Source organism: Anguilla anguilla, chromosome 18, assembly GCF_013347855.1.
Source record: "Anguilla anguilla isolate fAngAng1 chromosome 18, fAngAng1.pri, whole genome shotgun sequence".
NCBI classification, from domain to species: Eukaryota; Metazoa; Chordata; class Actinopteri; order Anguilliformes; family Anguillidae; genus Anguilla; species Anguilla anguilla.
The window spans coordinates 5,295,424-5,323,419 of NC_049218.1; the positions used below are offsets into that span (position 1 = coordinate 5,295,424).

Genomic DNA, 27,996 nt, shown 5'->3' on the forward strand with positions numbered 1-27,996 from the left:
ACCACTTAGGTAAGCGCACCCCCTTGTATTACAGGTTTCTTAACTGTGTTAACAGTTTTAGTGTTGTGTTGCGTTTCAAGTTAACTTTCAGTAGGCTATTTAGGAGGTAAGTTTACACTTTTTAGTTTACAGGTTTAAAGATTTGTAGGCTATACAGCCATTTGTACAGCTGGATGTTTTACAGAAGCCACTCAGGATTGTTCTCTAATCCATACATTTAGAGAATACTGAAAGGATTGTCTATATAAATTATAGGCTACACAGCTATAATTTTGTGTAGTGCTTGTAACTGCTGTATGTTGTGGGTATGTCTCTACTGAGGTTATAGTTAATGTGAAAATACAGATATGATGAGGTCTGATTGCAAGGCTTCAGGTGCTAGCAATTTTTAATTGGTCATTCAGAGTTATGCACTTAGTGACCAACTGTACTGTTGAGACCAGTCTTGCAACTCCAGTTATTAATGTCAAAATACATACACAATTTGAAAGCTTTTCTTTGTAAAGGCTACATTTTCTTTCATTTTGAGACAACACATCAAAAAAAGATCATGACAGAAATACTACCCAAATAATCATTTATTTTTAATATAACAGCATGTATGGACAACACGCCCACACGTACACACACACACAAAAACTCACCTTTGCAATAACATGGATGCAAAAGCACTGAACAGAATCCTGTGGAGAAGAATGGGAATAAAATTACCATGTTAGGTGGCATTTAACCAGCTGCATACAAAAATACAGAAGAAAACAGTAAATTAATACCCCGATATTTGAATATGAATAGATTTTTGATATTCAGATATCTGTCTTAAATGTATAGCTATACATAGCTGCTACAATCAAATACAAAGACATCATGAACATGTACTTTGGAAAAATATTTGTGTGTGGAATATTTACTTTCAAAATAAATAATTCAGTGAAATGTCACAATATGTAAGGACATGGAACACATAAGAGGGCATTGGGCCACACAAATATGACCTCCTTAGATTCAGAGTTAATACAATACTTGTCAACATCTCAAAAACCATGAAAAGTGAATGCAGCCTCCTTTAGCCTAAGTTGTGTGAGGTTGTAGGGAGCGATTATTTGAATGTACCGTCTGTAAGCTGGTTTGACTGGGACTATGTGCCAAATTGGCCTTAGGGCAGTTCATCGAAGTCTGACATGGCAGATGCAAGTACAGCATCTGAGCTGATTTTAACCCTGACCACTCCACCAAAAAACACCACAAACCTTATACTAACTGGCTGCTCGCTGGTTCGCTCCATATCCCAATCATGACATGGACCTGGCTGCTGCCACTGTCAGACTCACGCATGCTTACAGCTTCTGAGAGGATGTTTCACGTAGATCACTACCAGCTACAGCCATTAAAATACCATTGTAAACACATTCAGTCACACAAACACAAACCTTTTTCTGCAAGGACAAATAAATTCAACAAGCTAATCGCTATGCGATATATCCACTGAAGCCTACAAAATCCCACTCATTCTATCTCAGTCAGATGTTTAAAACTGAAGAAATGCATTAAATACAGTACTGTTGCAGATGATTCAATGCTTACTTTGACCTCTTAAGGTTTTAATTTTCAAAACGCCAAATAGATAACCTGAATGGTTCTGCACTGAATCGGTAACTGAAAGCATTTTGTCGACAGATTCAACTTTGAATAATCCAACAATTATACGGTACAGCTTAATCGCTCTGGTATGAAAGCACATGACTAAGAACTAGGGAAAACATAAAAGTGCCTTGTTTATTTTTGTTTCAAACCATCAAACTTCTCAAACAACCACACACTCAAGCATACACTAAGGAAAATAACTTATTTGAGGCCACTTCGTGTCCAGAGGCGAGGAAATAGAGTTGTCTAGAGTCCATGTGAAGAAAAGGAGTGCAAGAGTATAGTAGTTTAAGAAAAAAGAATAAAAACTTCTAGGTTGGAAGAGTCCTCTTCTTGGATGTAAGATACTTGAATTTACTAGAAGTGATGGTTCCATCGAGGGGCATAATTATTCTTTTATTAAAATCATGATAAAAATGTTATTCTCTCATTTGTTCAGTTTTTGGTGTTTATTCACATTGCCACGACCTGTAATGCGACTAGTTAGAAACATGTGCTTCACATCAAGCAAACAAACTCACAGTAGGAAGTATTTTCACCCTACTGACATATCAAACTCACCAGAATGACTGCTGAAAACCATCTAAAATTGCCAAATGCATAAAACTGCAGGCTGAATTTGCAATATATTAAAGCCACCGTAGGTTCTCCGCAGCAAGCTGGAATACACCACACCATCTAATCTTTCAGTGCAACAGATACAGATTAATTTACACACACACATTTACAATTTGATTAACTTCTCCGCAAGGACAAGCGTGACAGAAAATTACACGTTCACAAAAACATTCGCACAAGGATCGTGTAACAAATTAACAATCAGCAGCATAAATGAATGAATGGCCACACAATACAGACCGAAATAACAGATGATAAAATAAACTGTGCACAGATTTTGCACAGCGCACATGAAATGCATGAATCAAACAGAAAATCCCAGTCTTGTCTTGAGATCAAAGGACGTTACCGGACAGCCCAGGAAAAACCGTTGGTAGCATTTTTAAAAAGTATCATTAGACTACAGATAGTTAAGAACAAACATTTGAATAGACATTTGTTTTACAAACAGTGTTCTTACAGAATTTTAAACCGTTTGTCTTCATATGGTAGCAAAAATGGTACAAGTGTCGTTTCTTCTCGGCCAGAGTTCTTCAGCTCCCTCATCAGGTCCTTTATTTTTTTGCTTGTTTCCTCTCAAGAACCGATTCCACTGTGGTGTGATGTCATCCAGTAGCCCAACCTGTATGAACTCCTGAACTGGTCCTAGGTAAAAGGTAAAGTGAAGGAGGCTCCAGAACACCTGTAGAGAGAAGTGCCTGCTGTTTGGTCGGCCAATCACGGCATACTCACAGGAGGCAAGGGGGCAGAGTTGGTCAACAACACCGCTAGACAAGGTTCCTTCTCCCAGGTGTCTGAGAGTCGCTGGTCACCTGTGCATCATTTTCCTTTCCGGTGCTGTTTACAAAATAATTAACAAGCTGCAGTCCCATTGCGCAATGGGAATCCAATAGCCAGAGTGACATTTGAACATTTAAAGTAAATGCTCTTTCAAGGGTCTTGTCAAGAGCAAATGAGTACAATTGTGTTTGAATACAATAATCACACATTCACAGCAAGGATAGAGATAAAATGCTTATTTTTATTTTGAAATGATATTAATATTCATAGCATTTCAAACTAAAAATAAGCTTACAGAAAAATAAGTCTTATTTCCTCACCTGTGGTCTCACTGAAGCAAAATGTCATGAGCCAAATGAAAGCGCATCATCGTTTCAGGACACTTTCCTTCAAGCCACTCACAAGGTCGCCTCCCTCATGACCTCAGCAACAACCTCGTTTCCATAGCACCCTTCCAACGACACTCTGTGTTTATTTTCGTCTGCTTCAACGGCTGAGGTTCTTCAGTCCTTCGGCCAACATCAGCGCCATGCAGTCCTGTCAACTGGCCTCAAAGTTAAACCTGAACTGCTTCAGCTTTTCTCTCTCTCTCTCTCTCTCTCTCCCTCCCTCTCTCCTTTCATTACATTACATTACATTACATTCATTTGGCAGACGCTTTTATCCAAAGCGACGTACAAAAAGTGCATTTCATGGTCCTTTCAGTTTCGTTTTCCGGTTGTTTTTTTTTTTTTTTTTTGCGCAAAAACGTTCCACCCCCTCCGCCGCAGCAGTCCTGCTGCACTGGTTGCTCTTGTGGCCGTGAGTCCTCCTCCTCCTCCTCCTCCTCCTCTCCCTCTAAATACTTCTCCAAGGTGTTACTTCTGTGTTGTCCCGGTTCAAAGCCAGGCCACAGCTTTGGCTGGTCAGCTTCAGAAGTGCCCCCCCCCCCCCCCCCAAAAAAAAAAAAACATTTACACTGAGGAAGCTGTATCTGGTAGTAAAAGGAGAAAAAAAGTTCAGTCCTTTCAGTCCTTTACCTAAAAAGCTACGGAGGGGAAAGAGAACAAATTAAGTAGCACTGATTATTCTGCCATGTGCTACTCAATTACACATTTTCGGTATTGGAAACTTTTTTAGTTGTTGTAGCGAACATGTAAAAAAAATGTGTAAAACCACGGCAAGGAAGATCCAGCAAAGGTCCTACTTGAAATCCTCTTTGAAAAACTAAACATAATTAAAAAAAAATACTACCACTAGTGAAAATCAGTCATTCTAAAGCTGTGTGTGCCATTACAACCAAATCCATAACGCTAACTCCTTAACTACCTCTTTAAAATCTATTATTTAACATTAAATAATGGGAATTCAGTCTGTTGGTCGGTTGGTCCACAAAAGTGTCCCACCCCGTAACGGTCACAGTTTTCGCTCCAGGAGGCTGAAATTTGGCATGGACGTTGGTCATGACCAAAGGTAGAGCTGAGTAACTTTCAGGCAGATTGACCGAGAGGGGGTGTGGCGATGGGCGTGGCCTATCACAAAAAGGTGCATAACTCCTGAATGGATTCACAGATTTGCACAAGATTTTGTGGAAAGGTTGGTCATGAGCCAAAGAAGAGGTCACATATCTGGGTGAGGTTGCGCGCGTGGATGCATGCACGCATGGATGCATGCGCGTGTGCAGTCGCAGCTATTGCGGATTCACGCTTGTTAAAAGAATGATTGAGAAACCATTCTAACGCACATACAAAGTAGACTGAATGTCTGCAGAAAGGCTTGCACTGTCCAACCGAACGATTTCCTTGGGCCAATGACCCACACTTGGTGATACTTCAGATTTTGCTACACCACTTTTCTACAAATCACAGAAAATGTTCGGTGTTGCACAGTACTTGTGCAAATCGATCAACAGCCTCTGCAATGCACAGAAAAGCACCACGGTTAAATAAAGTCACAGACGAAACGTGATAGCTCCACCCATTCTGGTACTGGTAACCCTTTGTAACCATGTGGGCCTTCCCCCAAAACGTACACAGAACTTTAACATTTAGGGATCGTGTGGAACAATTTCCCAAGCAGTCAGCTGAAAACCCAACGATATTTAACGGAAATGCTCCATTACTATGATGGTGCAAACAAATCCATAGCATGCATGCAAAATGGACTTGTTTCCACCAAGACATCCATCCTGCTGTTATTTCGTACAACAGCTAAAAAAAGAAACAAAACAAGTAAATGGGAGTTGCGTACACCACAATAAATGATCCCTAACTATCTAGCTACACACAGTCAGGATCACACGTCCATGTCGCACAATTACACAAAAAAGTTTCCAATGTCCTCGTGGGTGCACATGTACACATTGAAGTGTGCCAAGACGTTAGCAGTTACAATTCCCCTTTTCTGCATTAGCCAATCACACCACATTCACTCTCGTCACCCGCATGAATCCCATTGTTTTTTTTTTTGTTTTTTTTTGATGGTTTCACAGCCACAGGTTCAGACGATCATTGGCACCGTCATTCCTGAACGCCAACAATCAACCATTAAAATGGCAGATAAGTCATTAGTTGTGCGAACGCAAGAAGCCACTGGGGTTGCTGTAAAAGTTCATGCGGCAGTGTGTTCCGCGTGCCACGTTCTGCGTGAACGAATCTCACACATCACCACTCAGATCTGTGAAGACAGGGAGGAAAACCCTCATTAACACATCACGCCCCCCCCCCCCCCCCCCCCCCCCCCCCCCCCCCCCATTTCCCCTTCCTCTCCACAGCCTCCAGGCTTCTACTGCAGATCCAAGAAAATCTTGTGGGGGAAAAAAAAAATCATATATGCACCTTTCAAATAAAAAATGGTAAAAAAGCAGGTCCAACTCAAGAGATGACCTCTGATATTTTCAGAAACAATATCCACATCAAAGCAGTAGTAATTCAGCCCAAGATAATGCTTCGATTGTTTTTCAGGTTTTTTAAAAATTTATTTTATTTTATGGTTCAACCAAAAGAAATAAAAAATATTTAAATTCAACAATACATAGTTCCATTTTTCTTTCCTTTAAAGAAAACCCAAAAACTACATACAGCATATGAATGTAGTGTGCGTGAGGGCAGAGGCATACAAATGACTTTACATACAGCATTCGCGGTGCAGTTATGCATCACCTTCACAGGCTGTACACAGGCAGTGGGGGGCTACATTCAGAACAGCACCTGCCCTTTACAATAGCGAAAACCGTCCCATTACTAACAGAGCAGGAGCGTGATAACAGGAGCGCATTTAACAACAGGCTTCACGGGCCCCTTCGCCTAAACCGGCTCGGAGCTTTCGGCCTCCTCCCCGTCCCACTTCTCCAGGAAGTCCTGCAGGTCGATGTTGAACATGTCGATGCCCTTGCCCGACAGGTGGACGCCGTCGGGCCGGTACAGCCCCGCGTCCGAGCCGGGCCGGATGCTGTCGTGGGTCACCGCCGCCCCGCCCAGCTCGGCCAGGTCGGCCCGCACCCGCCGGTTGACCAGCGCGCGGTGGCCCTCCATCGCCCCGGCGTCTTCGCAGGCGCGCCAGGACCGCCTCGGGAGGATGTCGGACCACACCAGCAGGCATTTGGGGAAGATGCCGCGCAGCGACGCCAGGTCCTTCCTCACGGCCGCCAGGAGCGGCCCCAGGTCGGACCTGCCCAGGTCGTTGCCGCCCAGGTGCAGGATGATGACGTCGGGGTTGGGCCAGCTGCCCTTGAGCTGCAGGAGCAGCGGCAGGAGCTGGTCCCAGGTCATGCCCTGCATGCCCTTCCACCACACGCGCACGCGGCCGGGGTCCATGCCCAGCTGCATGCCGTACTCGGGGGACTTGGCCCTCTTCTCCGCCCAAAACACCAGAGAGTGGCCACACACCCACACATTCTTTACCTCTGTGCAGGTCTTACCTGCAAAGACGCAACACACAGGAGACCGTTAGCCTCGTTCGAGGGGCCAAGCTGCTGTGGTGTGGCAGGGCGGTCGGTCGACGTTCCTCGACGAGGCCCTTCCTCGCCGTTTTCCTGCCTAAACTAAGCTAAGGCTTAGCCAAGCAGCCGTGTAGACATGCAGGACCAAGGGCACAGCGATTCCCCCCGATTCATGCAGAGGGACACAAATCGGCATCTTTTTTTTTTTGCCTTTGATATCTGGAACGTTCAGCACACATCAGACGACTGTGAGAAGCCCCAATAAACATAAGCCGGTTTTCAAACATAAGCCATGTTTCCTGCAAGAAATATTCAAATTCTGTCCTTTTGAGGAATCCCTGACCATTCACTGAAAAAAATGTAAGCCAGAGTCAGAGAGCGCAGACAAGTTACGTCAAAGCAAATTATAAAAACAGCACTGGACCACAGCGCCTACAGTATATCGCCGCAGTGACAGGTCATGAGCCACACAGGAGGACTCTCTGCGACCTCCAACTCCACGATCGGATGTTCGGCTCCCACTCATCTTGAATGAACCCGTGTTACTGAAAGATAATTCATGGTACCGAGGCAGCTAGTGCCAAGTTTCTGGCTACGACCTTGACTGACCCCCTGGCGAGTGACTCTGCATTGGAAAATGCGTCTGGTATGAGTGAGCTGCCCGATGGGTAACTGCAAAAGGACACACACCTACGGAGCAGGAAGACAAATGGCTCTCCTGCCAAACCTTTCTCCTCTGTAACCCCTGGCTGACTTGTTGTCCCTTTCCTCACTTGGGTCTCTTCCCTACTCTGGAATTCATATGCCCCTTTTCCACCAAGGCATTTCGACCGCAAAAGAACCGGCTCTCGGCCAGAAAAACTGGTTCCAAAGCGGCACCAACTCTTGGCTGGTCTAGAACCAAGAACCGGTCACTGAGTCGCTGTCTCTTTTGTTGCAGACTTGTGAAAACCCACCTATTCAAACTACATCCTGGCTCAACAAACTTACCCTTCCCTATCCTAAACCATGTACGTACCCCTGGGTTTGAATACTCCTGGGCATACGTATGCTACATTTAAAATTGTACCCTCAAATCCATTAAGCTGTTTATAGCAAATTTCCTCTTGGACTTCCTAGAACATTATTTTGTACATTTTACGTTACAGGATTTTGTAATGACACAAGCAGTTGTGCCACCAATAACTCAGTATCCTTATTTCTCTTTGCCTAGCTTCCAGTGTTTCAATCCCTTTCTGGCTAATTACAGCCCCGTAGGTTCCCAAGTGACTTCAGTGTGGGGAGGGCGCCCTGGTGAAGCGTATTCACGCTGTACGCGATCGGAGTGTGAATCCACAACCGCCCGTGCGCGTTTTAGATGTTCTGCTGAAAAGAAGGACTTAATTCAGACTTAAATGGCAATCGGAATTAGACTATCAGTTACAAGCAACCGGGCTGATAGGAAGAGACACTGTAAACACTCATTTAGTGGAATCGATTCGAGCCCTTTAAAGAACCTCCATCACATCATGTGCAAAAAAACAGCAACCTTTCTGAAGTGCCCCCAAATGGAGTATTGCTTGCTGTCAGTGACTAATTTGTTACCCTCAGGGCAAAGGTTTCGAACTTTAAAACTTTCGTCCGATCCCGCAGTGTGCAAGTCACATAAACAAATTTATTTTAAAAAATTAACAGATCAGCGACAGTGATCATTTTTATTACTCCACGAGAAACAGCCCGCCAAAATAACTAACGGCTTCAGGGGTGAGAAACCTTGAGGGTTGACCATTTTTCTCTTCACCTTCGGATCCAGACGCAATTCCTCTGCGTTTTAGGACTAAAACATGTTGTACTGCAGTAGCATTGGTTAAAGCAGGTCATCAAGAGGTAATCACAATTCAACACCAAATCAAAAACTCATTTCTCCAGAAAGATCTTGGGTGGGTGGTTCCCAAACTCAACCCTGGAGGACCACTTTGCATGGTGGTTTTTGTTCCAAACACAATTGCAATCCCAATTGACGTGGCTTTATCCAGGACCCCACATTTTCCCCTAATGTCCTGAATCAAAAATTCAGGCCATTAGGGGAAAATGTGGGGTCCTGGATCAAGCCACATCTATATTTGTAATAAATTAGCCATTTTGTCGCCGATAAGTAGGCTATTAATAAATTTAAATAGCAGAAAGAGGCTGGAACGATAATGTGTAAGTTAGTTTCTTAAGGATGTGGTGGGACATGTAACTGCATAGCTAGCAACACTACACATCACACCCTAAAGAAACAACGTTAGCTCGCTGGGCAACGTTACGATAACTTGGCTGTTTTTAACAAACGTTATTACGCAATCATAATAACGTTAGATAATTTAAGCAGCTCAGTTATTAGCAGCTAAGTTATAAAATCTTCTTTTCAAACGAGCAATCAACGGGAACGCAGATGGTACCGCACCTTCCTTCAGCTTCTTTTTCCCGGTTGTCCGGATCAGTTTGGAACAGAGGTCCCGTTCATAATCACCGGGTGTGAAATGATGACATACTCGAACGTGCAAGTCTTTTTCACCTGGATAACGCTCGTATTTCTTGTATTTCGTATTGCTGCCAGCCATTCCTTTTTTTTTTGTCGATGTTCTTTGAGGGCAAATGGTGATATTCAACGTCTTCCTCGGTGTTCTTCATTTCTCAACCTGGCACAACACACCACATCTTTCTTTCGGCACTTCTCAATAGCAAAAAAGCCTCTTCAACCGTCTCATGGTGTTCGCCAAGCTGAAGAGCACAAATCTTCCGAAACAACGCTGTTGATATGGCTAAAGTCAATAGAATGTGTGTGCCCACACCCCCCCCTCCACCCCAAAGAACGCCCAACAGGTTGAGGAGTGGTGCATTCTGGGTGTTGAAGTAACAGCTGAAGGCTGGAGAATACTGCTTTCAGTGATTTGGAATTGCTCTATCTAGAAAACAGATGATAAAATTTTTTTGGGGCGGGAACATATTCATAACGGGCTTATAAAATAATTGGGAAAACATATTATTGAGTGCAGTTCCCCTTTAATTTGATCAGTTGAAATGTTACCTCTTTTTATATATCTGTCTGCAATATAGCCTGAAAAAATTAAGAAATATTAAAAGCTTGCTAAAATTCTGGTATTGCAGTTGAGGTTGGAACGACAACCCGTAAAAACACACAGTGGTCCCCCATGACCGAGTTTGGGAAACACCGATTCTGGCAACATCTTGATTCAAAATACTCTGTCAAGGTGTACGTGGACACAATGTTCTAACATCCATGTTGATACCCATCAACATGCATCAGCTATGTGACCAGCCAGCCAAAGCTAACCAATTTGGCTGGTCCGTGATGTGAAAAATGGTACCTGGTGGGATTTTCTGGCACTTTACACGAGATCTCATAGCTTCCTTCTGTTGTTCCTTTTTCTGTCTCATTCTCTCATTGAACTGTTCCAGCTGTAAAGGAAAGGAACAAGGAGGGAAGACAGGAATAAACATGAAAGTTTATATGAAATAGAGAGATATGAAGAAATAAACTAAATGTCTGAATGAACGAAATGGAAAAGGTCTGAACATTCCAATTCAGTAGCACTCCAAGTGGCTCCATATGTACAACGTCAAGCTGGGCTGCCATGTAACTATCAATCTGACTAGTATTAGCTACTCTCATCTCTTTTCTCTCGACAGCAAAACACTCTGACTGGACACCTTGATCGATTGTTTGAAATACAGACCCTCATTACCACAGTGCATGTTTTTCAAATTCCATCATTTAAAAAAAAAAAAAAAAAAAAAGTTTGTGACCTTTTTTTTTTTTTTTTAAATAAAAAATGTCTTCAGATAAATATACAATCATGTTGTTATATGAATGTCTTTTTAAACTTGGGCAATGTCAAAGCCCCTTTTGTGAATAAAACACATAAGAGAGAAGCAAACGGGAGCGCGCATACCCTTTTCTTCTGCTTGGCTTTGATGTCATCCTCGGATATCGTCGTCACCTGCTTCTTCTCGGCCGGCCCGCGGGGGGCGGGGCACGGAGCCAGGGCGGAATCCGAGCTCTGCTCGCCCGTCGTGGTCACCTCCTTCAAATTGCTGCTCTGCGCGGGCGAATGCGAGTGCAACTTGACCGTTTTGATGACCCGGAGACAGCGGGACTTCGTGGTCGCCAGCTCCCTGGCGTGCGTCTCGACCTCCCCCCCTCCCGCCGGGACGGCCTGCGAGACGGGGAACGCGGCGCCCCCCACCGGCGCCAGTATGGGGACCCCGGTTAAGGGGTGCAGGGAGTAGTAGGACGTAGCCCCCGAGAACGTCGCGGACGGCTGCTGAAGAAAGGACGGCAAGGACACGGCGGGAGGCCCGGCGAAGGGGGAGGACAACCCGGCGGGCAGCCCCACGGGCGAGGCCAAAGTCACGTGGGGGAGAGAATGGGGGGGTAAGAACGGGGACGCCGCGTGGGGGCCCACCGCAACATTTAAAAAAGGCGAGGGTGGCTTGGCGTAGGACCCTGGCTGTTGTGGGTCAACGTAGGACCCTGGGTGCTGTGGGTCAGCGTAGGACCCTGGGTGCTGTGGGTCAGTGTAGGACCCTGGGTGCTGTGGGTCAGCGTAGGACCCTGGGTGCTGTGGCTTGGTGTAGGACCCTAGGTGCTGTGGGTCAGCGTAGGACCCTGGGTGCTGTGGGTCAGTGTAGGACCCTGGGTGCTGTGGGTCAGCGTAGGACCCTGGGTGTTGTGGCTTGGTGTAGGACCCTAGGTGCTGTGGGTCAGCGTAGGACCCTAGGTGCTGTGGGTCAGTGTAGGACAGTGGGTGCTGTGGGTCAACGTAGGACCCTGAGTGTTGGGCGAAAGCTGGAGGGGACTGCACCTCAGCCTGCCTGGGAACTTGATTCCAGCCCGTTACCGTGGCACTTCCCCGCTGACCGTATGCGAGCTCGTGCTCGGGAGCGCTCTGGTACCGGGAATAAGGCTCTTGAGGCGCACGTGAATATTTGGAGGAGGAGGAGGAAGGGGTGGAGCGGGAGGGCGAACGAGATTTTCGCGAGCTTCGAACCGTCCTTGCGTCGGTGGCGAATCTCTCCTGGCCACGGGCGCTGCTGTGCTCCAAGGCACCCTGGAAGCTCAGGTAGACCTCCCGGCGACCGGTCGACACCGGAGAAACGGAGTGGGTGCGGTCCGACTCCGGGGAGTCGGTCCGGCTACGGCGCCGGCCGGACCTGCGGCCCGCCCGTCCCGGCGCGCAGTCGATCTGCCCGGGCGGCGGCCCGCTCTTCTGCTTCTTCCCGTAGAGCCGCTCCTGGGTCCTGTCCGTCAGCTTGCTGACCTCCGCGAGGTCCAGGTCGAGGCCGATGGTCTGGAGCAGGCTCTGGATCTTGTCGTAGTGCGGCAGCCTGTCCTCGCCCTTCGGTTTCGGCTCGGTTTCCGCCCGGCGTGGCTCCCGGCGCCCCTGGTCCGCCTCCGCCGCCGCCGCGGCGCTCCCGCGCCCCCCCTCGTCGGCCCTCTCCCCGTACAGGAAGCGCTCCTCGTCCTCCACGTCCCCCTCCCGCCAGCCGTCCTCCGCCTCCGCCTGCAGCCCGTGCTTCATTCCCACGATGCGCGAAAACCCGCCGCCGTCTTGGAACGCTCGCTCGTGCGGCAGCAGGAAGTCGTCCGGCTCCTCCGTCGCCCTCATCCCGCGGGAGTCCTCGTACTGGTCCTTGTCCTCGTAGAAGACCTCGCCCTGGGGTGGCACGCGAGGCTCCACTGCCTCGTGGGTAAAATCCTCCTCTCTGACCTCTTTAACGAGGGAAGAGAGGAGTTTGGCATCCACTCCTTTGTTGAGCGTGCGGAGGAATCGCTCAAACTGAGTGGAGGCAGCGCTCTGGGTGGGCGCCTGCTGACCGGGAGGAGAATGACAGACAGGGGGCTGGTCCATGGGGGGTTGGTGAACAGCTGATTGGCTGTGAGATGGGTGACGGACAGGTTCACGCTGGGGCACGGATTGGCTGAAAGGAGAGCGGTCGGGAGGCGGTTCAAAGTAAGACTGTTCGTCAGAGGTTTGGAGGAAAGGAGGAAGTTCTACAGGGGGTGGGCCAAAGCAGGACTGAGACACAAAGTTTGGTTTGAGAGGGAGGTTTTTGGGGATTTCACCCTGGGGAAAAAAAGAAAAGAAAATGTTCATTAAATGTATTATTTTTTTAATCCACATTCAAGGCAAACAATACAACAGGGAAAAAAAAAAAAGCAAGAATCCACAACAGACCTGCTGGCCAAAGTCCATGAAAGGCTCGGTCCGCTTCTTCAGGATGGACTTCATGGGCAAGGGGGCGGGTTTGTCAGCGCTCTCGGGCTCCAGGGGAAACCGAAAGTAGCCAGACGACTCGGAGTCCTGCTCGCTGTTGGACTGACCCTTCGGGGCCAGGCCCTTCTGCTCCATGGCTATGATGGCTCTCCTGCGGGCGATGTGCTCCTCCAGCAGCTCCAGCTCCCTCTTCTTCCTGGACAGCTCTTCGTCCAGGATATTTTCGGACCTGGGCAGTTCCTGAGTGGCGGGATTGGGATATGCCCGTGGCAGGGGCTCCCTGTTGCCACCCCGACCGTCCTTAGCCAGAGAACTGCCCTTATCGCCCGTGCTAACCTTCTTTCGGCTGCTGCTGCTATCCCTCTCGGGAGTCCTGCTCTTGCTCCGCCTCCTCGCCCCGCCCCGACTGGTCGACTCCCTGCTGCCGTGCCTCCTGCTGTAGGAGGAGTCGGCCCGCTCCCTGCTCCGGCTCCGCCTCCTGCCGCTGCCGCTCCGCCCGCCCCTCTCCCGGCTGCGGCTGCGGCTGCGTCTGCGTCTGCGCTCGTGCCGGTGGCCCCGCTCGCAGCTGCGGCTGCGGCTGCGCCTCTTGCCGTGCTCCCTGGGCGGGCTCCGGTACTTTCCGGCCCGGGTGGCTCGGCTGCTCTCTTCGGTGCCCCCGTGCGCCCCATTTCGGCTCTCCCCCTTCGCGTCCCTTCTCTGCTTGGGCGGGTCCGTGCTGGAAGGGCTCTTCTCCTGACCCTTGACCTCCACGCCACCGCCCTCCCCGTCCATCTTGACTGGCTGGGGATCGTTTTCGGACTTTGGGGGAACAAAGTCACCCACCCCTTGCTTACCTGAACTGGCGTTTTCATCCACGGGCTCCCTAAGAGACAACAGGGATGTTGGGAGAGTGAACTAGCTGCACAGTTCAGAGCAAAAAAAGCTGCCTACCGTCAGTTTCAAAGCTCATTTGAATTTCTTGAATACGAAGGTTGTTTTTTTTGTTTTTCATTAAAATCACGATTGCCCACCATTATTATTTCACAATAAGGGTTCTGTTTTCCGGCCAGTGCGTGATATGTTGTAAGCCGTCAGATTAGCTAAACGGTATTTTCGTCATAGATTTTGATGCACTAAAATACAAGGTCTACTCCAAATGGCAAAAAAACTCACGCAGGGTCTTCATCTGTTGCACTTTCTGTGCTGAAGGACTCAATTTTGACCTTTAGGTTTTTCATTTCGTCATTCACCGAATCTCTCAGGAGCTTGATAGTCATTTTCTTCTGTTTGCAGGTGTTGCGGAGGGCGGGGGGGAGGGGGGGGATGGTGTCAGAAAAGACAAAAGGTAAAATGCACCTGAGTTTTCCCCACTGGGACAAACGAACCAGTTGAAGTAAACATCATATTACACTACAAACACAAAGCACACAAGTCTTTCTATAGTCACACAGCATACAGTGGCACAACGGTAAACCGCTAGAGTAAACCGCAGCACAATGGCGCTATTAGAGTAAACCACAGCACAATGGCGCTATTAGAGTAAACCACAGCAGCACAATGGCGCTATTATAGTAAACCACAGCGGCACAATGGCGCTATTAGAGTAAACCACAGCACAATGGCGCTATTAGAGTAAACCGCAGCACAATGGCGCTATTAGAGAAAACCACAGCACAATGGCGCTATTAGAGTAAACCACAGCACAATGGCGCTATTAGAGTAAACCACAGCACAATGGCGCTATTAGAGTAAACCACAGCACAATGGCGCTATTAGAGTAAACCACAGCGGCACAATGGCGCTATTAGAGTAAACCGCAGCAGCACAATGGCGCTATTAGAGCAAACTGCAGCACAATGGCGCTATTAGAGTAAACCACAGCAGCACAATGGCGCTATTAGAGTAAACCACAGCAGCACAATGGCGCTATTAGAGTAAACCACAGCAGCACAATGGCGCTATTAGAGTAAACCACAGCAGCACAATGGCGCTATTAGAGTAAACCACAGCAGCACAATGGCGCTATTAGAGTAAACCACAGCACAATGGCGCTATTAGAGTAAACCACAGCAGCACAATGGCGCTATTAGAGTAAACCACAGCGGCACAATGGCGCTATTAGAGTAAACCACAGCACAATGGCGCTATTAGAGTAAACCACAGCGGCACAATGGCGCTATTAGAGCAAACTGCAGCACAATGGCGCTATTAGAGTAAACCACAGCAGCACAATGGCGCTATTAGAGTAAACCACAGCAGCACAATGGCGCTATTAGAGTAAACCACAGCGGCACAATGGCGCTATTAGAGTAAACCACAGCGGCACAATGGCGCTATTAGAGTAAACCGCAGCACAATGGCGCTATTAGAGTAAACCGCAGCACAATGGCGCTATTAGAGTAAACCACAGCGGCACAATGGCGCTATTAGAGTAAACCACAGCACAATGGCGCTATTAGAGCAAACTGCAGCACAATGGCGCTATTAGAGTAAACCACAGCAGCACAATGGCGCTATTAGAGTAAACCACAGCAGCACAATGGCGCTATTAGAGTAAACCACAGCAGCACAATGGCGCTATTAGAGTAAACCACAGCAGCACAATGGTGCTATTAGAGCAAACCGCAGCACAATGGCGCTATTAGAGTAAACCGCAGCACAATGGCGCTATTAGAGTAAACCACAGCGGCACAATGGCGCTATTAGAGTAAACCACAGCACAATGGCGCTATTAGAGTAAACCGCAGCACAATGGCGCTATTAGAGTAAACCACAGCACAATGGCGCTATTAGAGTAAACCACAGCACAATGGCGCTATTAGAGTAAACCACAGCACAATGGCGCTATTAGAGTAAACCACAGCAGCACAATGACGCTATTAGAGTAAACCACAGCACAATGGCGCTATTAGAGTAAACCGCGGCACAATGACGCTATTAGAGTAAACCGCGGCACAATGGCGCTATTAGAGTAAACGGCAGCACAATGGCGCTATTAGAGTAAACCGCGGCACAATGACGCTATTAGAGTAAACCGCGGCACAATGGCGCTATTAGAGTAAACCACAGCAGCACAATGGCGCTATTAGAGTAAACCACAGCGGCACAATGGCGCTATTAGAGTAAACCACAGCGGCACAATGGCGCTATTAGAGTAAACCGCGGCACAATGGTGCTATTAGAGTAAACCGCAGCACAATGGCGCTATTAGAGTAAACCGCGGCACAATGGCGCTATTAGAGCAAACCGCAGCACAATGGTGCTATTAGAGTAAACCGCAGCACAATGGCGCTATTAGAGTAAACCGCAGCACAATGGCGCTATTAGAGCAAACCGCAGCACAATGGTGCTATTAGAGTAAACCACAGCGGCACAATGGCGCTATTAGAGTAAACCACAGCGGCACAATGGCGCTATTAGAGTAAACCGCGGCACAATGGTGCTATCAGAGTAAACCACAGCGGCACAATGACGCTATTAGAGCAAACCGCAGCACAATGGCGCTATTAGAGTAAACCGCAGCACAATGGCGCTATTAGAGTAAACCGCAGCACAATGGCGCTATTAGAGTAAACCACAGCACAATGGCGCTATTAGAGTAAACCACAGCACAATGGCGCTATTAGAGTAAACCACAGCACAATGGCGCTATCAGAGTAAACCACAGCACAATGGCGCTATCAGAGTAAACCACAGCACAATGGCGCTATTAGAGTAAACCACAGCAGCACAATGGCGCTATTAGAGTAAACCGCATCTTGCAGTAAAATGGCGGGAGAGTAAACCACGGCTTGCGGTAAAATGGCGGGAGAGTAAACCGCGGCTCGCGGTAAAATGGCGGGAGAGCAAAACCTTTTCCTTGGTCGGCGCGCCGAGGCCCTCCAGCTTGGGCGTGGCGGTGAAGGCGCTCCAGAGCAGCTTCTTCACCCTCACGGCCTGGTTCCCCTCCCCCGCCGCGGCCTGCGACGGAGAACACAGCCCTGAGCCAGCCCTCCTTCTAAAAACACCTCTACAGTCACTGTTCCTTAAAACCACAAGATACAGTTCAGTGGGAGGAATAGACGAGCAGCGTTGGGCTGAATGGCCTGCTCTCGTCTTACGTTATGTTATGTTATTTCCTTTATGAAACGGTAATGCGAAAATGATTCAATTTCCCGTCGTTTCACTTCTGATCGAGAGCTCGGAGGTCTGATGTGGCCTGTTTCTTCGGCAATTTTCAGAAGGTTTCGGGGCTGGATTCCAATCTCGCAACATCTGCCTCAGCTTTCTCGGCTTTTGCATCTACGTTGTCATGAACATTTGTTCAGATAAAGCGACAAGCGTTTTTTCCTGTGGCGTCGGCACGGGTCTGCTCACCGGAAGGACAGTGAACTCAACTTCGTCCGTGAGGTTGAGCTTGCTCTCCTCCAGCACCTCCTTCAGGTGGAAGAACAGCTGAGGGTCCCGCTGGCACCGGATGAACCCGAATGACTCCCGGAGGTCCATTACGACACCCTGGGGGGGGGGGGGGGGGGGCAAAGACAGGTCAGCTATCTTCCCTCCGCCACAACAGTGTACATGCACACACACGTGCACGCACACAGAGCTACCACAGCACACACACGTGCACACAGAGCTACCACAGCACGTACACGTGCACACACACACATGCACACACACGTGCACACACACACACACACGTGCACACACACACACACACACACACACACACACACACAGCCACCACAGTATGCACCCGTGCACACACACACAGACACACCCCCCACCCCGCCCCCACCTTCTCGCGCTGCTCCTGGGAGTGGTCCAGGCTGTTGAGCAGGAGCTCGATGTTGGTGGCCCTCTCCGCCTTGGTGCTGCGCTTGGTGCAGACGCTGAACTGGACCCGGTCCCCCGGCATCATCGTGGCCTCCGACGTGACATCACCGGAGCCAAACGGCAGCTTTCGATCCGCGCCCGCTACCGTGGCAACCAGGAGGCCTGAGGCAGCTTCGGCCGTCTCCTGTCCCTATGGGCGTGTGAGTGCGTGAGTGTGAGTGTGAGAGAGAGAAAGAGAGAGAGAGAGAGAGAGTGAGAGAGAGAGAGAGATTAAAAATTACAAAATAAATACATACAAATTCCAGATCTGTTTGGAAAACGAATCAGTAAATGAAACAAAATCTGTGTCAAGCTATCTCGAGGTGGTAAGTCTGACTAAGAATAAAATGACATAAATCTACGCATCTGTGCAAGAGGGCTTAAGAATGATCTTTAAATGATCTGGGCTTAATTTTCAAACTTCATGGAAATACCTTCAGTGGATGGAGTGCCAAAGTGACATTTCCCAATGATATTGCCAAATAGTCTGTCCCTACAGTTATCAGGAATAATTACACAGGTCTTAGGATGCCATGTTTGCCTACCCTAGCTACATCGGTTAATAAGCCACATGCAATTTAGCAAAAAGGACAGATCACGTAAAAGATCCGGCAACTAAAAAATCGGTGTGGGGACTCAAGAAATTCCTTCAACCCTCTTGTCACCCCTGCTGCATTACCACGTGGTCTGGGTTTTAACCCTAGACGGGGGCCTTACTTTGGCTTTGAACCCTTTAATATCCCAGCAGAAACGTGTGATGCCTGGCAGACACTGTACAGTAATCAGACATCTCCCCCGCCCGCTTTTGACACGCCTGACCAATGGGGTACCTGCGCCCTGTCCGCGGCTTTGGGGGGGGTCGTCACGACGATTCCCTCGTACTGCTCGCTGCTGATGTCCTCGAAGACCACGGTCCTCTGGGGCAGCACCTCATTGGTCACCGCCTTCCACTGCATGGGACAGAGAGGGGGGGGGGGGGGCGCAAGATGCGCTCAAACAGCCCAAACAAAATTGCCCCCCCCCCTCAACCGCAAGGGCTACCTCACTTCCAAATTTTTACGTGCGTGTCCCTGCATTTACCTTCTTAATACATGTTAATAATTACACACACACACACTGTCCGTCCCAAATATTATTCCTTTTTTTTTTTTTTTAAACCAGAAGCTTTTCATCGTGTGAAATGAGACTACACTAAATGAACTCGATGCAGCCTGTGTTCTTGGCTTTATCCAAAATCGGGACTATACGGTACATGGTGCAATATTTTGCTTCATAACTGCACCACAAATCCCTAAATCCTAATTTTAGTAAACCGTGTCCCTCGGGGAAGTTGTCTTGTACACCTCAACAGCAAACGCAGGTCTCGTCTCACCTTGCCCTTCTCCAGGCTGAACCGGGTAGAGTTCCTCTCCATGGCCTCAGCGATCCTCTCTCTGGTCTTTTTCCCGAACGTCACCGTCCCCTCCGGCAGCCGCCTGACCCTGACGGCCTTGTGCTGCTCCTTCCCTTGCGCCTGCAAACAGCGGGAAACAGTGAAAAGGGTACCCTCCCCCCCCGTGGAAGTATGCTTCTCCTATATGCTTATATATCTTTTTAAATTTCTGCTTATTAAAGATTGTATTGATCAAGAATATGGTTAAATGTATGTGATTATGTTGAGGCTGATGAAGAACAGCAGGTGTTCTGTGTTATGTCATAAGTGTGAGTTATAAGAATTTTATAACTAAGGAAAGACTGTGGCCTCTTTGCACACTCATGCATACGATCTAGAGAATCTTTGGACCCCAACTGCAGGAGAAAAAATTGTAAACATTTACTTATTGGAATTTTGTAAGTAACTTATGTTGGGAAACAGTCTTGTGCAGAAAACCTTTGAGTTGCAATAGAAGAGAAAGGACACACCGACCCAGAAAGAACTGTTTCGCCTTGTCCTGGAGATTATTGTCTCTCACAAAGAACAGACTGTCCACCAGGTGGCGATGGGTTTAACAGAACTGTGGTTTTTATTCAGCTGGAGAGAGTACACCCAGAAACACTCAAAGCGGTGCTGTAGGATGACTCCACCCTAAGGTGGGGTAGGTCAGATCTTTATACACTTCCGGCTCTGCAATCTTATCCTCCATATTACCTCATAAGGATAAAAATCAGTTTGTTCTAAAGACACTCAAAAGGCACAAACAGCACTTCTTGCAAGTTTTTTGATTCCTCTACGTTTCCTCATACCCTGAATAGGGCAGGTTCCTCCTTTTACAATTTACCGTTACTGCTCAAGCACATCTTGACACACAGAAGTAGACACATTTTTTTCAAGCACACACGATGAAACATATTGGCACTCAGTGTAAGCAAAAAAAAAACTGATTTTTCTTCCACAATGGCCCCGCCCTTGAGTAGGGGGTCGGCCAGATCTTTATACACTTCCAGCTCTGTTACCCCATCATCCTTTTCACCATATTCGCACTTACCTGTTCTGACAGTTATTTAAAGTTCATAAACAGCGCATTTTGAAAGCTTTCTTAGTTCCTCTTAAGGTTCTTCCATTTCTTGCTAGAGCACGTTTCAGCAAACACGTCAGGCCTACTGCCTTTGACACGCACACACACACACACTCTGGATAAGAGCATCTGCTAAATGCCTGTAATGTAATGTAGTGTCAATAGCTTTATGTTCTGGTGTCCCTGCAAACTCTGCAGAATGTGGGACCCTCAGACCGCATGCCTAAACTAGGGTGTGACTTAAGTGCCCCCTAGAACGTTTGCTTTGATGTTTGCGGAGGGAAGAACAGGTAGCATTCTAACAAACGATTTAAACACTAGATATCAGGCAAGGTCTAGGAATGCTGTAAACCAGGTCTGGCCTCAATTTTCATACTGATCAGACGAATGCACTTTCTGTTTCTGTTCACCGTAAGCTGCTCTGGCTCCTCAGTACAACAGCCTTTTATCAAAACAGAAATTATCACCACACAGTGAAATAAAAAATCAATAAATAAAAATGAATCAGTGCGAGACCCAGCAGTGTCCTGCGTATATTCCACAAGTTTTCTACCAAGAATTTATGAGCTGGGGAATGAAGTGTTAACCTAAGGGAAGGAATTAAGTTTTTTTCCTAAATCTAAGCAGCTATGTGGGGGAAAAAAAACAGAGAATTAAAATGGAGAAGCACTCACAGGAACGACCGTGAACTCCACCTCGTCCATTACTCTCAGCTCAGTGTCACTCAGGTTCTCATCAGCATCAAAGCACAGGTTGCTCCACTCCTCCGACATTATGGAGCCAGAGCCATCCTTCGTGTTCATGACAACGCCCTGCAGGAAGAAGCATTGCATTCTGGGAAATGTAGTCTGACTCCACATTTGGAGGTCTCTGTATAGGTCTCTGTATAGGTCTATAGCATGTGTGTAGGCCCCAATTGCTTTGCAAACACCTAGAAAATGGTATGGTTAGGTAAGGTGAGTTAATCCAGTGAAGTCCGTACAAAGTGTTCCCAGGTTCAGCAAGTAACTGGCAATTAATTCACGTCTGCCTGAGACTGGCTATAAACAAAAAAAATTTGCCTTGCTTAGTTAAATCTGTTCAATATGTTGTTGGACTGGCACACAATAGGATGCCGTCAACCGGTCTGACCGAAAGCCTCTCATCCATGGAGCAAACTGCGCAGGGCTGCCAGTCAGTCGGCACTGGCATGGTCCGAATTCGATACCACAGAGTGTGGGGCCATGCACTAGAACAGTGCAACCACAGGAGGAGCCATCCACTGCCCCCAATTCGTCTTACATTTCGGTGTGCCACTTTATAGCGCAAGGTATCATCACATGTACCATTTATACTATTGCCTACAGAAAACAGTTTTGATGTTTTTTTTTTCGGGTGAATTTTTCCCTTCCGTTCGATTGGCGGAGAGCCTCACCGTCTCTCTGCTCTCATTGGTGAACTGAAAGGTGTTGGGCAGGAGCGCGATGTTGGTGGCCCTCTTCTCCTTGGTGACCAGGTCGGTGAGCAGGTTGAACTGGACCCGGTCGCCCGCCAGCAGAGAGGGCCGGTAGTCGTGCGTCGTGAAGGGAAGCTCCGCCTCCTCGCTCGGCAGCGTGGCCTGGATGGAGCCGGCGTACTTGGGCAAGGTGAGCTTCCGGGACTTTCCGTCCACCTTAACGGGGTGGGGTGGGGGGGTGGGGGGTTTGGGGGAGGAATGCAGGGTGCAATATAACAAAATTGCATAGGGAGATGCCCTGAGGCCACCTTCTCATTAACAAAACTTCAAAAATGTGGTCCTGTAAAAAAAAAATGCATAAGGCTGTGCAAGGCCGTTGATGTGTTGATTTTACTGTACAGATATTTTTGCTATAACTAGCCTTGGACAGGGCACATCATAAAAAACATGGCCTTGCCAGTTTGTCTCCAAAGAATTCTGGAGCTAGGCACTCTAATCTAGTCTGTTCAACAAACTGATTAAAGGCCTGCTTGTTTCGTGGGTATTTATCAGCACGATTAAAATGTCCTTGCAAACTGAAAATTTCAAGACCACAGCAGAAATCACCTGCTCTGGCAGCTAAGCAACTGAAATCCAGTCTAGAGACAGTTTTCTGCAGATTCCCAGCCCATCCGAGAGGCCAAATTAGGGAAGTTTTTGTCAAGACAAGTTCACACTACATTCAGTGGTTTGAAAAAGTCAGCCTGTGTAAGTCAATCAACCCAGACCCTTACAGAATTTGAATAGGCTGCAATATCTGCATTTCATATTTTGCAATATCTGAAAGCAGCACTAGTTTGCATATTGCATATATATAAAATCTTTCCAGTGCATTTTAACTCAGTATATTCTTTTTCTGTGGAGGGGAAGTCACTGTTTTTGCTTTTAAGCTCACCTGGCATTCAGGAGCTCTGCTGACAACTCCCTCAAGAATGTCGCCGTCCACCTCCTCGGTGCCACCAGAGGGCACCACAACATCAGTTGCGCACTCCTTTCCCTGAAAAAACACCAGCACCAACAGTGAATAAAAATAGCCCGTGGAGGCAACACAAAGTTCCAAAAGGTGAAGAAGATCCACAATTACATCCCTCTAGAGAAGGCCAGAGTGACCCTGGAGAGGGAGAGGGAGAGGGAGAGAGGGAGAGGGAGGAGGAGAGAGAGAGAGAGAGAGGCTTGCCTTGTCCTTGTAGACGGTGAACTGCACTCGTACGCCCGGGATCATCTCCGTCGTGTCGCCCCAAAAAGCGTCGAAGCTGAAGTGGATCTTCTTCAGGTCGTCCCGTTCGATGAAGCCGTAATCCGCCTGGAGGGGACAGAGCACGCGGTCAGGAGCAGGGCACGCTGACACGGGGGTGGGTAGGTAGGTTTTTTTTTTGGGGGGGGGGGGGGGGGGGTTGGGGTGTTAATTTGGCCTGGGCTAGGAAAGTCAAAGCACAAACATTCAAAATAAAATATTCAAATATTTACTTTCAAAAATATTTACTAAATTTACTTATATACTTAAAATATTTCCTCATCATCTGGAACTGTCTGAAATGCACGAGTTAAAAAAAAAAACGCATGCGACACCGCTTACGTACCCCAATAAATGAGATGATCCCTTGAAATCGTCCAGGAGGAGGCCTAAAACAACAGGAGCATGTTATGGAACAGCTGAAAAGAACTGACAAACAATAGGGTTCCCTCCCCCCATAAATAAGAAAAAGTCATTTTGTTCTTAATGTATTTTTCTTAAAAAATAAATAAATAAATAAAACATTACTTAGGTAAAGGAAAAATAGAAGAATCTGCATCTGTAATATGTAATCCCTTCCTTCAGCCTTAGCACCGAGTGCATTTCAGTTCGCTTACTTGGAGCAGGGCTTTGGAGGAAGTTTGGGCTTCTTCTGGGGATCTGGCTTCTTGCCGGGGGGGAGATGGCTGGGGGGGAGATGCCCGGGGGGCAGATACCCAGAGGGAGGATGCCCGGGTGGGGGGTGCCCAGTAGGGGGGTGCCCGGGAGGGGGGTGCCCAGTAGGGGGGTGCCCGGGAGGGGGGTGCCCAGGAGGGGGATGCCCAGTAGGAGGGTGCCCAGTAGGAGGGTGCCCGGGAGGGTGATGCCCAGTAGGAGGGTGCCCGGGAGGGTGATGCCCGGGATGGTTGTGCCCGGGATGGGGGTGCCCGGGAGGGGGGTGCCCGGGATGGGCCATTCCCTGAGAAGCATTTAGAACAGACACCACCAATCAGAAACCGCCAATACCACTAATGTACCAGACCAGCTTAAAATCATTACCCAATGAAAGGGGGTATACATTTCATCTACAGACCCACATCTTTAACATTATACAGTCATTTCTGCTAAACCTAGACAGATTCAGTCACATACACATTGTTCTACTTCCCACTGACTCAGCTCTGAGAAAAACATCTTTTATCTTATGGCTGGGCAAAACAGCTTATCCAACTGCTGCTGAACAAACAGACACACACACACACACACACTCGTAATTGCTCAAAAATTATCCCTTTAGAGTACACAGTCTTCCACAACGCACACAGACGAACAGACTGACCCAGACAGACACACGTGAACATGACCACAGTTTAAACATGGCACCACAAAAACAAGAGTCCTGAATATAAATCCTGTATGTGACTAAGAAATGCTGACGGTTTTCGAGTCCAGTAAAGCTGGCCAGTGTTGTGCTGTTGCTTTTTTTGTGCTGCCTCATTCTTTTGCCAGCTCACTATTAAATACGGGGCTTAAAGTCCAGGTCCAAGCCCATTGGCCTTATAAACCTATGTAAAGCCAATTGCATGCAAACATTTTGCCACACTTTTATTATAATTCATCAATGTACCAATTCGACGACAGCACACCTTGCATAGGAAATAGAAAAGTAACCGCACACCTGGTGTGGATGTTGCTTTTGGGAAAATGCAAATGTTTGAACTAAAAAGCAAATGAAAATGTGCGCTCTCGTGTAGCAAACGTTGTCTGGATCAAGACAACTGGATCACTAGTTCGGTGTCCTCTAGTGACCTGTACAATTTACCTTGATTGTTTACAGTAGGTGTCATCAGTGAGTCAACAGTGAGTTAAACGTTAATATCTTTGAACTTGGACTGACAGGGTTGTTGCTAGCTTCGTTATTTGTAAATGACCTGCAATTGCCAATAAATATTCGAGACATCACAGGCAAAGCAAGACGGGGACTTACTGAGGTATCCACCCATCCGGGACGTCCCATCATTCTTGCACCGTGGCCGTGATCGTGGCCCATATCTTGGTCTGGTGGCCCATGAAATGTTCTCGGACCACCAAAGAACATGCCACGCTGTGTAAGAGACAAATATGTTACGCTACTGACAAGTACGCTATTCGGTTGCGTAACCTGAACTGATGAATGAAACTGAACCTGAAAATACACGCGAGCAATTCTGTAGCTCACTCTAACTAAACCTACGTTACTTAGCTTGCAAACTATTAAGCAAAAACATTCAGCAAGTTACACCTCCTACTCGCAACGTGCAATTCGCGTGTAAAGTTTTCTTACCTGGTCTTGTATGGACGAGGGAGCGAAACCGCCTTCCATCGGCATCACTGCAGAGCCAAAAGATCTCTCGTCCGTTGTCTGTTGATAATTTCGATCCACAGGACTGAGTTCACCATGTCTCGGTCCATAACCCCCGTCCATCGGGGGAGCGCAGTCTCGCCCCATCGGACCGAAATCTCTCTCCTCAAAAGGCGGCACAAAAGCTCTAAACTCCGGAGGTTCGGGCATCATAGGTCGATCGGGCATCATAGGTCGATCAGGCATTGGACCGAGGTCTCCGTGGTCCACATGCTCATACTCCCTGACCATTACTGGTCCATGTCCCATGTCGGGAATAGGGCCATAGTCTACATCCATCATAGGTCTTGATCCATGGAATTGATTAGCACGCCCTCTAAAATCGTGGTCCACTGGTCCAAATCCAGGCTCATTCATCGGTCCATATGGCGGTTCCATCACTGGTCGGAAGCCCACTGAATCATCCATTAAATCGGGATCAGGGTAACCAGGATGCCCACCCGGAAAGGGAGGCCCGTGCCAGCCTATGTCAGGTGGCGGTGGTTGAGGTGGACACATCGGCCGGGGAGGACCATGCGCAGGGGGCAAAAAGCCATCGCCTCTACGTTTCCGACGACCACCACGGGCCATGCTGGCTTCGGGAACGATAGCTAGTCTGTGTCCGAGCAACTACGCCGAAAGAGTTTGGATTCGTTCTTCCGCACTGTATGAACTCCAGACTATGTATTTTTTGGGGCGTGTTTACATTTACAAAATTAGCTAAGCTTAGAATAGGCAAAGCTGAGTAAAATATCAACATTACGTTTGGCTCGAATCCATTTCCATGGAAAGCGTCATGAGAATACGTAGCATGGTTTACAATGCTAACTTGATAGTTTTGAACACGGAGGAATAAAGTCGTTTTGTCACAACTGAGATTTGTTGTCTAATTTTCTGAAGACAAGAAATTAATCGCGGACGCGCGAGCTTGCTTTCCTACATGCCACGCTGGGCATTTAATAGAAATTACCTAGAATATGCTAAACGCCATTACCTTCCTAGCTAACTTCATGTCCTCCCCCCCTCGGAAGTAAAGACCTGTAACAGGACAGGAAAGCACGCCCTCAGCCAACCATAGAGTTCAGTCCAACCAATTAAGCGTCGAAGCACGCGGAACTAAGCTTGTACCGAGAATAGACATGTATATATGTCTATGGTACCGAGTACGTCTGTACAGTGTGTGGAAAATATTGGAGCTCCGCTCCCAATGAAGTCACGAAGAATAACGGACTTTCGAAGTCAAGCAGAACTTCCCCGAAGGAATTTTGAAACTCGATTAACGATCGTTACATTTCTTATCAAGTTCAGATGGGCAGAACAAGAAGGTGACGCGCTACCAGTAAAATATGGGACTAATACTTGCCTAAACTGTTTCTAATCTTAAATTTCTCATTGACATTTATCTCTGTGCTCGCTGCTTGGCTTCCCTAGCCTAATGTGGGGTGGTAGCGTTGACGTCATAGCAACCGATGGGGTCTGAGCTACTGGAGCCTTCAGCTTATTTTATGTCCATAACTTACTTGCTTACTCAAACAGAACAGCTTTCATCCTTGGAAAGTTTTACCTCAAAATTACTATGTCATAACCGTCCAACAAGCATTTCTTTTAAAGTGGAACATAATGTACCTGGATAGCATGCAACGATAATTATTCAGTGGTCCCATCCCCATAAGGGATGTCATTGTGAATATACTATCATGGCGAGTAGAAGATAAGGTTTAACTTTAAGGGCCCAAGAATGTATCACTAGTTTACTTTATTACACTTGTTCCTGTCAGACTTCGTTCCCCAACCTTTCAGAGTAGTTTTACTCCACTAACACCTCAATGCAAAACTCTCAATGCAAACTAAGTTTGTCCACCATTTTAAAATGGTTTCTTATCATTGTGGTAATATAAAATCTAATGGAGCAAAATGAGTTTCAGCCCTTCGAAGGTCACATCACAGTTACCTTGAAATGCACACGCTGTCATCAGAGGCGATAGACTGCTTCTGATAAACAGTTCAGGCTCAAGATGTTACACCCCTACCCTAAAATCCCTTTGTCGCTGTGGCAAAGGCCTATCAGACCACCCTGCTGAGACAGCAATGTCGCCAGCGTTGGTTTATCCCGTGCCAGAAGTCAACAATTCCGGCCATCTCACATACGGGGAAGGCTGTTATGCCAAAGGTAACAGATGTTTCATATCTCCCATGTCCTTGCCTAGAAACGGCCAAGGCCTTCTGACACAGACATACTGCAACACACACAGCTGCTCCGTGCAATACTGTCCGAAGTTCTGTGCAGAAGCAGAACCAATGTCCGCTTTAGCCGAAACTCTTCACAGCGCGGCCGCGCATCTCCAATATCAACGCCCAGATACGTTCTAAATTACAA

The 27,996-nt window shown here is 47.6% G+C and overlaps 1 protein-coding gene across 4 annotated transcripts; it reads right to left on the reverse strand.

Moving 5' to 3' along the window:
* Positions 1 to 236: 236 nt before the first annotated feature.
* si:dkeyp-121d4.3 lies at positions 237 to 26,670 on the reverse strand. 4 transcript variants are annotated; one of them, XM_035400585.1, is made up of 19 exons: positions 25,563 to 26,670; positions 25,227 to 25,343; positions 23,878 to 24,218; positions 23,607 to 23,649; positions 23,204 to 23,329; positions 22,922 to 23,023; positions 21,967 to 22,203; positions 21,227 to 21,364; positions 19,430 to 19,570; positions 18,888 to 19,007; positions 17,981 to 18,208; positions 17,560 to 17,697; positions 17,056 to 17,163; positions 14,377 to 14,486; positions 13,186 to 14,086; positions 11,791 to 13,074; positions 10,900 to 11,682; positions 10,315 to 10,405; positions 5,768 to 6,940 (listed from the first exon to the last, which is right to left on the reverse strand). In XM_035400585.1, the coding sequence occupies exons 1-19, from the start codon at positions 26,208 to 26,210 to the stop codon at positions 6,327 to 6,329; spliced, it is 6,270 nt and encodes a 2,089-aa protein (XP_035256476.1). In that variant the 5' UTR covers positions 26,211 to 26,670; the 3' UTR covers positions 5,768 to 6,326. The 4 variants fall into 4 exon arrangements, with proteins under 4 accessions (XP_035256477.1, XP_035256479.1, XP_035256476.1 ...); XM_035400586.1 differs by lacking the exon at positions 5,768 to 6,940 and adding an exon at positions 237 to 683 and having other exon boundaries at positions 10,900 to 13,074; XM_035400588.1 differs by lacking the exon at positions 5,768 to 6,940 and adding an exon at positions 4,908 to 5,697 and having other exon boundaries at positions 10,900 to 13,074.
* Between the last annotated feature and the right edge of the window lie 1,326 nt (positions 26,671 to 27,996).